General features: G+C 46.5%; 1 protein-coding gene across 1 annotated transcript in view; it reads right to left on the bottom strand.

Annotated features, from left to right (window-relative positions):
• The window catches only part of ANXA7 (annexin A7), a 47,568-nt gene extending 39,093 nt beyond the window's left edge, over positions 1-8,475 (bottom strand). The window contains exons 1-3 of the mRNA XM_060236664.1: positions 8,364-8,475; positions 2,976-3,030; positions 1,230-1,449 (exon numbers count right to left, since the gene is read on the bottom strand). Coding sequence (XP_060092647.1) covers positions 1,230-1,449; positions 2,976-3,029 — 274 coding nt within the window. The 5' untranslated portion in view covers position 3,030; positions 8,364-8,475. The remainder of the gene's footprint in view (positions 1-1,229; positions 1,450-2,975; positions 3,031-8,363) is intronic.
• Between the last annotated feature and the right edge of the window lie 4,450 nt (positions 8,476-12,925).

Raw genomic sequence — 12,925 nt, 5'->3', positions numbered from 1 at the left:
ATTTGTTTTTATGTCTTTTTATTGTATTGTTAAATATTAACATGCACATTTCTAAATGCTGTCCGAATGTTTGAAATGTTTTAAGGCTGCTTGCTGCCTTGGGGCCCTACTGGAAGGGAAGGGTGGCAGGCAGTGGTTTTAATTCATTCATCAAAAAACACATGATCTTATTCTATTGATCTCCCTCTCATCCCACACCATCACCAAAAACTGATTACTTCAGTAAATGATGACTTCAGTAAACTGACTTCAGTGGTGTATGAGAGTCAGACCAGGTAGGCTCAAACTCCCCACACTTGCCCCTGCCCTGCCCTGCCCTGCCCTGCCCTTCAGTGGCTGCCTCTGCTCCCCCACCCCCTCCCCACAGCACCACAAACAGGACCCAGGTGGGTCTGGGCCTTGGCTTCTGAAGCTTCAATGGCTAGAAGTTAGTTTGGAGATAGCAGCCAATTTCCATTCTTTCCCAAGGCTGTTTCCATCATGCCACAATATACTGCTTTGCTTCTGCAATAAGGGGAGTGTGAGTTAACATATTTGTTAAACATTAATTAAAAAATACATGTGATGTTATTCCATCCATCATTCCATCTCTCTCTCTCTCTCTCTCTCTCTCTCTCTCAAATCTGCCAGCTCAGAAATCAAGGTTGAATTTGACACCAGACTCTACTAGGCCTTTGTATCAAGTGCCGTGACCAAAAAATATGTAATGCACCAGCAGTCTGAGACGGAACAATAATCACCAACAGAATATGGAATAGGACATACAAATGGGAACCCACAAGGAGTTGTGAGATGCATCTTGTTTCTCCCCCCCCCCCCCCATTATTTCCTCTTTCCCTTTCCTGAAACCCCCACGGCTCCTCTTTTCCTGCTTCCTCCTCTCCCGGGGCTAGGGTTGCTAGCCTCCAGTTGGGGCCTGGAGATTTCCTGGGATCACAACAGATGGTCCAGCTACAGAGACCAGGTCCCCCTTAGGGTAGCCAGCTCCAGGCTAGGGAATTCCTGGAGATTTGGGGGTGGAGCCTTGGGAGGGGAGGGGCCTCAGCACTGGGGCACAATGTCCTAGAGCCCACCCCCCAAAACTGCCCTTTTCTCCAGGGAGGAACTGGTCTTGGCCATCTGGAGCCCAGCTGCAATCCCAAAACCAGAACTGTCACAAAACCCTTCCTTGTGCCCCCAGGGACATATGCTCAATTACAACAGAGAAATGCACTGATTTTGCACAATACCTGCAGGGTAAGCTGGCATCCCCCCAGGCTGAGGAGCTCCAGGGTAGCCACCAGGTGCAGGCGAATATCCACCAGGTGCAGGGTAACCGGCAGCCCCTGGGAATCCACCTACTGGTGGAGCTGCAGGGTATGCACCGCCTCCCACAGGTGGGAAACCTCCAGGTGCAGTGGGATAAGGATACTGCCCGGCAGGTGGATAAACAGATTCTTGACCTGTGGGCTAAACAGAGCAGCAGAGACAGAGTTAGCACAGTGCAAAAGAGATTTCAGATTAAACTCCTATACTACACAAGCTCCCTTGCATGCATTTTAACTGTTTAATAAAACAATATCAAGTTTTGGCATTGAAGACCTTCCCCTGAGCAAATGCTCTGAAAGAAAAGGTTGAAATTCTCATTTCCATTCCTGCAGCTGGGTAAAGGTTAAACCAATATAATCCATGTCATGCAACAAATAGATTTGGGTTACTGGCTGCACATCTAATTAAAACAGTCCGTGCAATAAACACAGAACAAGTTTTGAGATAAGCAAATTCAATGTTCAGTTGCAGGAGGAGAAACTCCAGAATAACATCTCAAGCACTTTATTCTAATGCGTTAGAACAGGCTTCCACTGGGGGTGTAATGGTGGGCTGATATCTCAGACAGACACAGCCCTTTTTCAAGAACAGATATGATTTTGACACCAAAAGATATAACTACTAAGACTTTTAAAGTAAAGATTCTACCAAGAGCATTTTCAGATCATAACCCTGTGACTATGGTCTACAAAGGCAAGCCAAAACCTTGTAGAAGGAATGAATTAGGTTTCAATACAGAATGACTCAATTGGTGAAGACTGTAAAAAGAAACTGAAATAACCGATAGGAGACTGGTGAGACTGTAGTAAGGTCTTCAGGCAAGAGCTGTGCAGAGGTGGCTTCCCCTGCCTGCCTCCACGCAGCAGCTCTGGACTTCCTCCCTGGGGTCTCCCATCCAAGGACTAACCAGGGCTGACCCCGCTGAGTATCCAAGACCTGGGCCATCCAGACACGGGCACAGCCGAAACAGAAATGCTAGACTCAAACAACTGAACTGTCACCCACAGAGGCATATTTCTGCTCACTTGTGTTTAAGCACAAGGGAGAGAGTACAAAATCAAATTCTATCTAGAATATTTCCTTCAAGAATCCCATTACTATCAAGCTCTATTTGATATTTGGGGGGGGGGGGCGGTGTTTCTTGCTGAGACTCATAGAGAGTTACAAAATCAAAAAATGCAATAAAAACAGTATGACATGACACATAAGATGTCACCAATGCAAAAACTGGATTATAGAAATTAGAAAACAATGCAGTGAGAACTAGATAACACAAGCAATAAAACAGGGAAATAAACTGCAGCTCTAGCCCATTTATCAAAGCAACTTCTTGAACAATTGCAGTTTACTGTATCACTTGAGATCATTGTTCCAGTCCAAAGCCTCTTTATCTCATCCCACACACACACAACTCAACAAGAAGTAGAGAATCAAGCCAGCCTTCCTCTGCACAGATGCTCACTGAGGACCACTGATGTATTTACCCCATTTCTGGAACGCCTTCTTACTGAGACTCAAGGCAGATCACAGAATTAGAAGCCGCTGCAATAAAGCCAGCGTAAGAAAAACAGCAGACGATACCATGAAAGCCAGGCAAAGCAGCTGGTCACACTAGAAGGTGACACAGAGATCACCTGGCCCTGGAAGCGGCTTCACTTGATACTTACAGGATAACCAGGAAAAGCTGGGTAGCCGGAGGGAGGGTATCCTGGGTAGGACATTCTGCAAGAGAGGAGGGAGACCCGTCAGAATTCCCCGTTGAGCATCAGCTGCTCCCTCAAGCAGACGCTTCAGCAATCCAGAGAGCATCCAGCAACACAACACAACACGAGGGATTGTGGGAAAGGAGATATGGGGGAAGTTGGTCAGCTGCCCTATTAGCCAACTACCTCGACACCCGTGAACTTCTAACGACATGCCTAAAAACTAGGCCTCTCCCCTAAGCCTTCCTCTGCTAGGGGCTTGCCCACCGGAGAAAGCGGGGGTGTCTGTCGTGCCAGGGACCTTTCGTGTATTAGCGGCACAATACCAAGTTGCTCCATTTTCTTAAGAATGGAGTCAATAGCAGCATTAAAAATATACATGTCCTAAAAAGAATGACTTCCAACAAATCTATCATGGGAGCTGGGGGGGAGGGGGAAAACTTTCCAGCTTAATCATGTGACAGGAAGTGTTACAACCAGATGAAACTTCTGATGCGAATGAATACCTTTAAATAAACTATTCTCACACTAACACATTAAAAAAACAGCATGATGATATTGACCATTGTATCCAGAAGTGCTTTCTGTACCAGCCACTGGTCCATTTAGCACAGCAGCATTTGTATTGAGTTCTCCAGGGTCTCAGGGAAAAGCCTTCCCCAGCCCTGGTGCTCACAGTCATAAACGACAAGTGCAGTTAGCAACAGCTGAGTCCTGGTTGGAAATCTGGCTTCGCTCAGTTCACATTAAACCTGAGCCTAAATTCAAGGGACTAACTGGGGGAAAGCCTTGTCAACTGCACGAAATAGATTATTTTTAAAAGATTGGGCGAGCCTAGAATTCCAAGCTGATTGGAAATGCTCCCCTGTTCACTTCCATTCATCTGCTTAGAAAATGTTAGAATTGTCTAAATTCTTCTTTTATTTAGCAGTCCCAAAACACCGTTGTTCTTTCCTGTGACTGAGATGCAATGGGGCCACCTTTCGCTGAGATAAGCGGAACGCCTCCTGAGAAACACTTCTGTGTGGATCATGAAGACCCAGTTGACTCAGCTGCCCCCATATCCTTTTAGTTGCCCCCCCTATACCTCAACTTCATTAGCAACCCTTTACTCCCCAGACTGACCATCTAGAGAACATTTCGAAATGAAAGATTTGGTTTTCAGGCAAGGTTAAAAAAAGTGGTTTAGCCATATTTATCTTCTCTGCAGTTGTGGATTACATGGAACAAATCAGTCCTACAGAGTGGGGCATCCAATGGACAATGCAACCGGAGTTGATATGTAGAGGTCTGGAAACCCACCAGAGGTTGGCTTTAATGATTACAGTGACTTTAATGATTACAGTTACAGGAGGTGGTGGCGGCTACAAGCATAGCCAGCTTCAAGAGGGGGCTAGATAAAAATATGGAGTAGAGGTCCATCAGTGGCTATTAGCCACAGTGTGTATATATATATAATTTTTTTGGCCACTGTGTGACACAGAGCGTTGGACTGGATGGGCCATTGGCCTGATCCAACATGGCTTCTCTTATGTCCTTATGAATGGAACAGCATAATAGAGACCAACCAGATTCTGGGAGTGGAAGCGCTTCTGTGAGTCAGAGCTCCCTGTCAAGCATTCAGACTTCAAGGTAACCAAACGATGATTTTGAAATAAAGTAGTGGTTTATTGTAAGTCCACTGTGCTCATGGCACGACCATATTGAAAGTGATACAGTTTGATACACAATAGTTGACTTTAAAGGATACATCAAAGAGATACTAACAGAATGCAAGGAATTCTTGCATATGCATGTGAAAAGCTACAATCACAGGTTGGGTTATCTTTTGTGGTTACAAACATCCTGGATCCAGGAAGGCACTAACTTCAAAGCTGGCATTTCTACATTTGTTACAGTAGGTGAGAACTAAAGGGTAGCTTACATAACTTTGATATGCAACAGAACAGTAAGATAATAAGGGGAGGGACGGTGGCTCAGTGGTAGAGCATCTGCTTGGTAAGCAGAAGGACCCAGGTTCAATCCCCGGCATCTCCAAAAAAGGGTCCAGGCAAATAGGTGTGAAAAACCTCAGCTTGAGACCCTGGAGAGCCGCTGCCAGTCTGAGTAGACAATACTGACTTTGATGGACCAAGGGCAGCTTGGTCCATCAAAGGCAGCTTCATAGGTCCATATGTCCAAACAATACAGCTTTCTACTGAGAATAAAATGTATGCTTGACACTCCCTTTGCTGGACACCACTTGTCTCTGATGAAGGCAGCCTGGACTCTGAGAAGCCTGCGGGTGGCTTAAGAACCACCACCATCCAGCTGCTGCCAACTTTCGATAACTCTAACGAGTTCAGCCTTGCTTAAGTCTTGCAAACTGAAGGCCTTCTGGTTTGGTGTAGTGGTTAAATGTGCAGACTCTTATCTGGGAGAACTGGGTTTGATTCCCCACTCCTCCACTTGCAGCTGCTGGAATGGCCTTGGGTCAGCCATAGCTCTGGCAGAGGTTGTCCTTGAAAGGGCAGCCTCTTATCTGGGAGAACTGGGTTTGATTCCCCATTCCTCCACTTGCAGCTGCTGGAATGGACTTGGGTCAGCCATAGCTATCGCAGGAGTTGTCCTTGAAAGTGCAGCTTCTGGGAAAGCTCTCTCAACCCCACCCACCTCACGGGGTGTCTGTTGTGGGGAAGGAAGGTAAAGGAGATTGTGAGCCACTCTGAGCCTGATTCAGAGTATAGGGCGGGATATAAATCCAATATCATCATCTTCTTCTTCTTGGCTTCCTTGACTGAGGGAACAGGGCTGCCCATTTTGATGTTATGAAGAACCTTGGTCTTTAGAAAGTGTGGAGCAACACCTTCTGTTTAAAACCTTAACGGCTCCCCCTTAAAGCAGAACTGACATGCGGAGGACCTTGGAAAAATCAGGAATTCAGGGAGGGTGTCGTGCAGGTCAAGACCCAAGGATTTACATCATGCATAATTATCTTTACCTATTGTAGCATTAAAATCACCCATAATTATAAATTCAGCAGAGGGGTACTCCTGCTCCAGACTCTCAATATACATGCTAAAACTGTTCCATTGTGCTGAAAAGTCTCCTCTGTTTAGACAAGGCGGTAAATATACATTAACCATTATTAACATTAGGGCTGACAGTTTAAGCAGAAGCACCTGGGCCAGTGAAGATCAAGGGGGCAAAAAGGCACTTTCTGCTTTAGTCCAGTAAGAAATTAAACAACACAGGTCTGCTCTACAGCGGCCCATTTGCTTAAGCTTAATTGCTGCTCTCCTGTCTCTGATGAAGACAGCCTGGACTCTGAGAAGCCAGGGACTACAGAAGCCAGGCTGATGTCAGCATTTGTGAACACTTTGTGAATTTATTCATTTATTTACTTCAAATTTCTATCCTGCTCTCTCTGCAAATGGCCTCAGGGCAGCTAACAATAATTAAAATGCCAATTATAAGTTACAGTATTAAAACAATAAAACTTAGCAATTAAAATTACATTTGTGGAGCTACTTTGGAGTTTTAATGTAGGTGGAATTCTAGCTTCCTTCGATTGGCAGTCCAATTGATAGTGATGTCATAATTTATTCTTTTTCTGACAGAATGAAAGAACAGGTTTTAAGGCTGCAACTGATTTATGGCATTGACAGCATATTTGTTTTGTTGAATGTATTTATATATAAGTTTATAATTATTTATATTGAATACAATTTATGATTGCAGTCCACTCATAGTCTGCATTATATAAATTTCGGGGGTGGGGGGGAACCAGAAGGTTTACCTCTTCCTTGCTGAGGTGCATTCCCACCTCCCTCTGTAAGGAAGAGGGCCAGAAACACACTTTAGAGAAAAGTAAAATCCAGACCTTGAAGGAGCAGACCAGTTCCAGGTGCCCCAGGCTCCACGGGGCCTCTCTCGCTTTGCCAGAGAGAGAAAGAACTCAGCTTAGTCCAGAGTAACCAGCTGAGCTCCCCCTGCCCAGCACAGTGAGTCACTCCTCTCTGTATGCTGCACAGTATTCTGCAGTGAAACCCAGTCCACACCCTTCATGAAGGCAGTTGCATAACACCAAGCAGGAAACCGATAAACTTAAAAGAATATTTGACTGCTGGAAAATGTAAACGGCTTTTAAGGGAAAGAGCATTAAAGCTAGAAAGCTTTCCGCGACACTTAAAAGGGCTTACTTATTTTAATTCATGTGCCATGCAAATAAAATTACAGCAAAACAAGGGCCAAACAAGCTTCAGTATTTTCCAGATTCTTCCCTCAGAACAATTTCCTATACATAAAGCATGCCATGGATCATAGTTCTAAAGCCATGCAATATAGCTTAATTAAGGTCTTGCTACGTCATTATTACAGTACAAAAAAAGATTATCCTGTTAAACAAAGGGCTCACAGCCTTGACCTGCAGAATACATGGGTGAAACGCAAGTTGTCCGTAATATGTACCTCTGGAATTATGTGCTTACTGCACACACGTGGAGATTTTTTTCTATCTTCTTGGGAAATCCCCTCTAGTTGGCCCCAGGTCCAAATCCATTATGCGAAGGAGAGGCCCCTCACTGAAATGGCTGCCAGAGGTCACTTTCACTTCCCACAAGCCAGTCTGCAGCACCCAGGAACTTCCAGGCTGAGAGAAAATGCACTGCAGACAAACCTGCACTGGAATTCACTAACACCACTTCCCCTCATTTTATCTGCAAGAATTTGTAAATTTTGGTAGTGATGTTCTGTTCACAAACAGAGAAGGGAAGATTTAGCTCTCAGACTCTAGATGAGGAACATAAGACGACTGAAACTTCACTTTGGCTTCCTAAAAGTGAGGAAAGACCCCTTATGCTGACGTAGGGGCAGCCACAACCCCTCTGAACAGACAGCCTCTTCCAGTGGTTGCTTGTTGTTGTACGTTGGGCATTACGAGAACCACTGGAGAACACAAGGCCTCTCTTGCCCACGCCAGGAGAAGAGGAGGGTTTCTCCTCATTTGGGTCAGGGAGAACTACACATACCCTCCTCCTCCCCCCAGAGTTCACTCATTCATGCAGAGGCCAAACAAGAGACTGCTCCATGGACGGTGGCTCAGTGGTAGAGCATTTGCTTGGTAAGCAGAAGGTCCCAGGTTCCATCCCCACTGGCATCTCCAACGCAAAAGGGTCCAGGCAAGTAGGCATGAAAAACCTCAACTTGAGACCCTGGAGAGCCGCTGCCAGTCTGAGTAGAGAAGACTGACTTTGATGGACCCAGGGTCTGATTCAGTATATGGGAGCTTTGTATGTTCATATAACATCCATGCAGCGCAGTTGGCTAGCCAGTCAAGGTGAAAATTTGTGGACTGCTGCATTAGATTCCTACCTGAGGCGTTCCTGGAAGCGTCACTACAACTTGTCCGGTGGCTACTCTGCTCGATCTGAAAGAGGGACATAGGCAAGAGAACATGATCTCAATGTAGTTTTGTCTCTGCTTAATCAAATTCTGAGAACTGCTGATGCCTGGCCTCATTTTCATATGTGACCTTTTCTCCATTTCCTCCTGGTCACATCAGGCCTGCTTATTTTGCCTCCAAGTAAAAACACAGACCTTTTCCATTCCACATACTACTCTCAGTTTCATTATTCATTAACAGATTCTCTCAGCACTTCGCCTCTACTATTGCTCCATGAGGATCCGTGATTCAAAACCAAGTTTTTGGTCCCTGGCGCTGCCATGAAACCATGGAGCCATGATTTCTGTGGTGGAAACTCTCCCCATAGACATGATATGTGGCTGTATGGAGGGCTTGGGGGGATCCAAGGCAAAAATCAAGTGGATCCATGAGGATCGGTGGTTCATAACCAAGTTTTTGATTTCTGGCGCTGCCATGAAACCGTGGATCCATGAGTTCTGTGGTGTAAACTGTGCCCATGGACATTATATGTGACTGGATGGAGGGCTTGGAGGGATCCGAAGCAAAAATCACGTGGATCCATGAGGATCCGTGGACCAAAAGCAAGTTTTTGGTCCCTGGCGCTGCAACGAAGCCATGGATCCATGAGTTCTGTGGTGCAGACTCTGCTCATGGACATGATATGTGATTGGATTGAGGGCTTGGGGATCCAAAGCAGAAATCACGTGGATCCATGAGGATCCGTGGTCCAAAAGCAAGTTTTTGGTCCCTGGCGCTGCAACAAAGCCATGGATCCATGAGTTCTGTGGTGTAAACTGTGCCCATGGACATGATATGTGACTGGATGGAGGGCTTGGAGGGATCCGAAGCAAAAATCACGTGGATCCATGAGGATCCGTGGTCCAAAAGCAAGTTTTTGGTCCCTGGCGCTGCAACGAAGCCATGGATCCATGAGTTCTGTGGTGCAGACTCTGCTCATGGACATGATATGTGATTGGATTGAGGGCTTGGGGATCCAAAGCAGAAATCACGTGGATCCATAAGGATCCGTGGTCCAAAAGCAAGTTTTTGGTCCCTGGCGCTGCAACGAAGCCATGGATCCATGAGTTCTGTGGTGTAAACTGTGCCCCTGGACATGATATGTGACTGGATGGAGGGCTTGGAGGGATCCGAAGCAAAAATCACATGGATCCATGAGGATCCGTGGTCCAAAAGCAAGTTTTTGGTCCCTGGCGCTGCAACGAAGCCATGGATCCATGAGTTCTGTGGTGCAGACTCTGCTCATGGACATGATATGTGATTGGATTGAGGGCTTGGGGATCCAAAGCAGAAATCACGTGGATCCATGAGGATCCATGGTCCAAAAGCAAATTTTTGGTCCCTGGCGCTGCAACGAAGCCATGGATCCATGAGTTCTGTGGTGTAAACTGTGCCCATGGACATGATATGTGACTGGATGGAGGGCTTGGGGGGATCCAAGGCAAAAATCACGTGGATTTATGAGGATCCGTGGTCCAAAAGCAAGTTTTTGGTCCCTGGCACTGCCACGAAGCTGTGGATCTATAATTTCTGTGGTGCAAACACTGCCCATGGACATGATAAGTGACTGGATGGAGGGTTTGGGGGGATCTAAAGCAGAAATCATGTGAATCCAAGAGAATCCGTGGTCCAAAAGCAAGTTTTTGGTTCTTGGTGCTGCCACAAAGCCGTGGATCCATGATTTCTGTGGTGCAAACTCTGCCCATGGACATGATATGTGATTGGATGTAGGGCTTGGGGGGATCTGAAGCAGAAATCACGTGGATCCATGAGGATCCGTGGTTCACAACCAAGTTTTTGATTTCTGGCGCTGCCACGAAACCGTGGATACATGATTTCTGTGGTGGAAACTCTGCCCATGGACATGACGTGTGGCTGTATGGAGGGCTTGTAGGGATCCGAAGCAAATATCGCATAAATCCATGAGGATCCTTGCTTCAAAAGCAGGTTTTTGATCCCTGGCGCTGCCACGAAGACATGGATCCACGATTTGTGGTGCAGACTCTGCTCACGGACATGATATGTGATTGGATTGAGGGCTTGGGGGGATCCAAAGCAGAAATCATGTGGATCCATGAGGATCCGTGGTTCTAAACCAAGTTTTTGTTTCCTGGCACTGCTACGAAACCGTGGACCCATGATTTCTGTGGTGGAAACTGTGCCCATGGACATGATACGTGACTGGATGGAGGGCTTGGGGATGCAAAGCAAAAATCACATGGATCCATGAGGATCCGTGGTCCAAAATCAAGTTTTTGGTCCCTGGCGCTGCCACGAAGCTGTGGATCCACATTTTCTGTGGTGCAAACACTGCCTATGGACATGATAAGTGACTGGATGGAGGGTTTGGGGGGATCCGAAGCAAAAATCACGTGGATCCATGAGGATCCGTGGTCCAAAAGCAAGTTTTTGGTCCCTGGCGCTGCCACGAAGCCATGGATCCACGATTTCTGTGGTGCAAACACTGCCCATCGACATGATAAGTGACTGGATGGAGGGTTTGAGGGATCCGAAGCAGAAATCATGTGGATCCATGAGGATCCGTGGTCCAAAATCATGTTTTTGGTCCCTGATGCTGCCACGAAGATGTGGAGTCATGATTTTTGTGGTGCAGACTCTGCTCATGGACATGATATGTGATTGGTTTGAGGGCTTGGGGGGATCCGAAGCAGAAATCATGTGGATCCATGACGATCCGTGGTCTAAAATCATGTTTTTGGTCCCTGGCGCTGCCACGAAGACATGGATCCACGATTTCTGTGTTGCACACTCTGCTCATGGACATGATATGTGACTGGATGGAGGGTTTGGGGGGATCCAAAGAAGAAATCATGTGGATCCATGAGGATCCGTGGTCCAAAAGCAAGTTTTTGGTCCCTGGCGCTGCCACGAAGCCATGGATCCATGAGTTCTGTGGTGTAAACTGTGCCCATGGACATGATATGTGACTGGATGGAGGGTTTGGGGGGATCCAAAGAAGAAATCATGTGGATCCATGAGGATCCGTGGTCCAAAAGCAAGTTTTTGGTCCCTGGCGCTGCCACGAAGCCATGGATCCATGAGTTCTGCGGTGTAAACTGTGCCCATGGACATGACATGTGACTGGATGGAGGGCTTGGGGGGATCCAAGGCAAAAATCACGTGGATCCATGAGGATCCGTGGTCCAAAAGCAAGCTTTTGGTCCCTGGCGCTGCCACGAAGCTGTGGATCCATGATTTCTGTGGTGCAGCATGTGCCCATGGACATGATATGTGATTGGCTGGTTATCTTGGCGTGGCCCAAAGCAAAAATCATGAGGATCCATGAGGATCCGTGGTTTGGAAACATGTTTTTTCAGTGGTGTGGCGGCACAAATTTGTGGAGGCATGATTTTTCTGGTGCTGCCTATAGTCTAAGAGAGGATCTACAACATGATGGTGGTTTGATTTCATTTCACCATAAAAATCATATGAATTCATCAGGATCTGTGCTTTGGAAGCCAGTTTTTGCACTGCTGAGGCGCCATGAATTCGTGGAGGCATGATTTTTGTGGTCCTACCTATAGTCTAAGACAGGATCTATAGAATTACAGTGGTTTGATTTCATTTCAATGTAAAAATCATATGAATTCATGAAGATCCATGTAGATCCGACTTTTACCCAGACCCCTCCTTTCCAAAGATGGGGTGGGGTGGGGAGAATACAGAGAAAGAAACCATATAATCTCGCTTCAGCTGCCACATAGAGAATGTCCAATAAAGGGAAACCTCTGCATATTTTTCCAAGTTCTCATCCCTTCTATGACTCAATACAACATGGTGCAGTTAGTCTGGTTAAAGATTATTTCAAAAGGCTTAAGAGCATTTCTGCTTTGCAACCATTCTTGCATGTTCATCACCATTTACAAAGCAGGGCTGTTTTGTAAAAAAGAGACATAAAGATGTACTAGAGAAACCTTACTAGAAAGAGCATAACACAGCTAGAATTTTGATCCCAGAACTCAGTAAGAAGTTGCAAGGAGTGGGGAACTCCGTCAACAAGGCACGATTAACCCCCCCCTCCCCCAAAACTATTCTCTGTGGAAAAGGAAACTGTCCCCAAGCCAGGAAGAATGCAAAGCAGCCTCCTGCCAAGTGCCCGCCCTGCTGCGTGGGCAGGACCAGAAAGCAGGGGAAACATGCCCCCCAGGGGCAAACGCGAAGATCCAAGAGAGGAGGAGCAGAAGCCTTGGGGATGATGATAAACGCCCCCTGGTTACTCCCTACTTGGGTGGCAAGCAGACGTCTCTTAAGTTACGTTTTATGAGAAGAGGCAGAAGGTCGTTGGATTTCATGGAAGGCGTTTGTGAGTGATATCCCCCAGCTCCTGCATCTTGCACAAACGTCCACAGGGCAGCTACTCCTTGGAAATAAAGCAGCGCGGAGGAAAGCGGAGGCAGAGAACATGGAGGTTAGGAGAGGGGAACGCAGAAAAGGGGAAAGTCCAGCATCAACGCGGGCGGGCGGGCGGCGG

Source organism: Heteronotia binoei, chromosome 4 (genome assembly GCF_032191835.1).
Source record: "Heteronotia binoei isolate CCM8104 ecotype False Entrance Well chromosome 4, APGP_CSIRO_Hbin_v1, whole genome shotgun sequence".
Lineage (NCBI taxonomy): Eukaryota > Metazoa > Chordata > Lepidosauria > Squamata > Gekkonidae > Heteronotia > Heteronotia binoei.
This window is presented reverse-complemented; position numbering and strand designations above follow the sequence as displayed.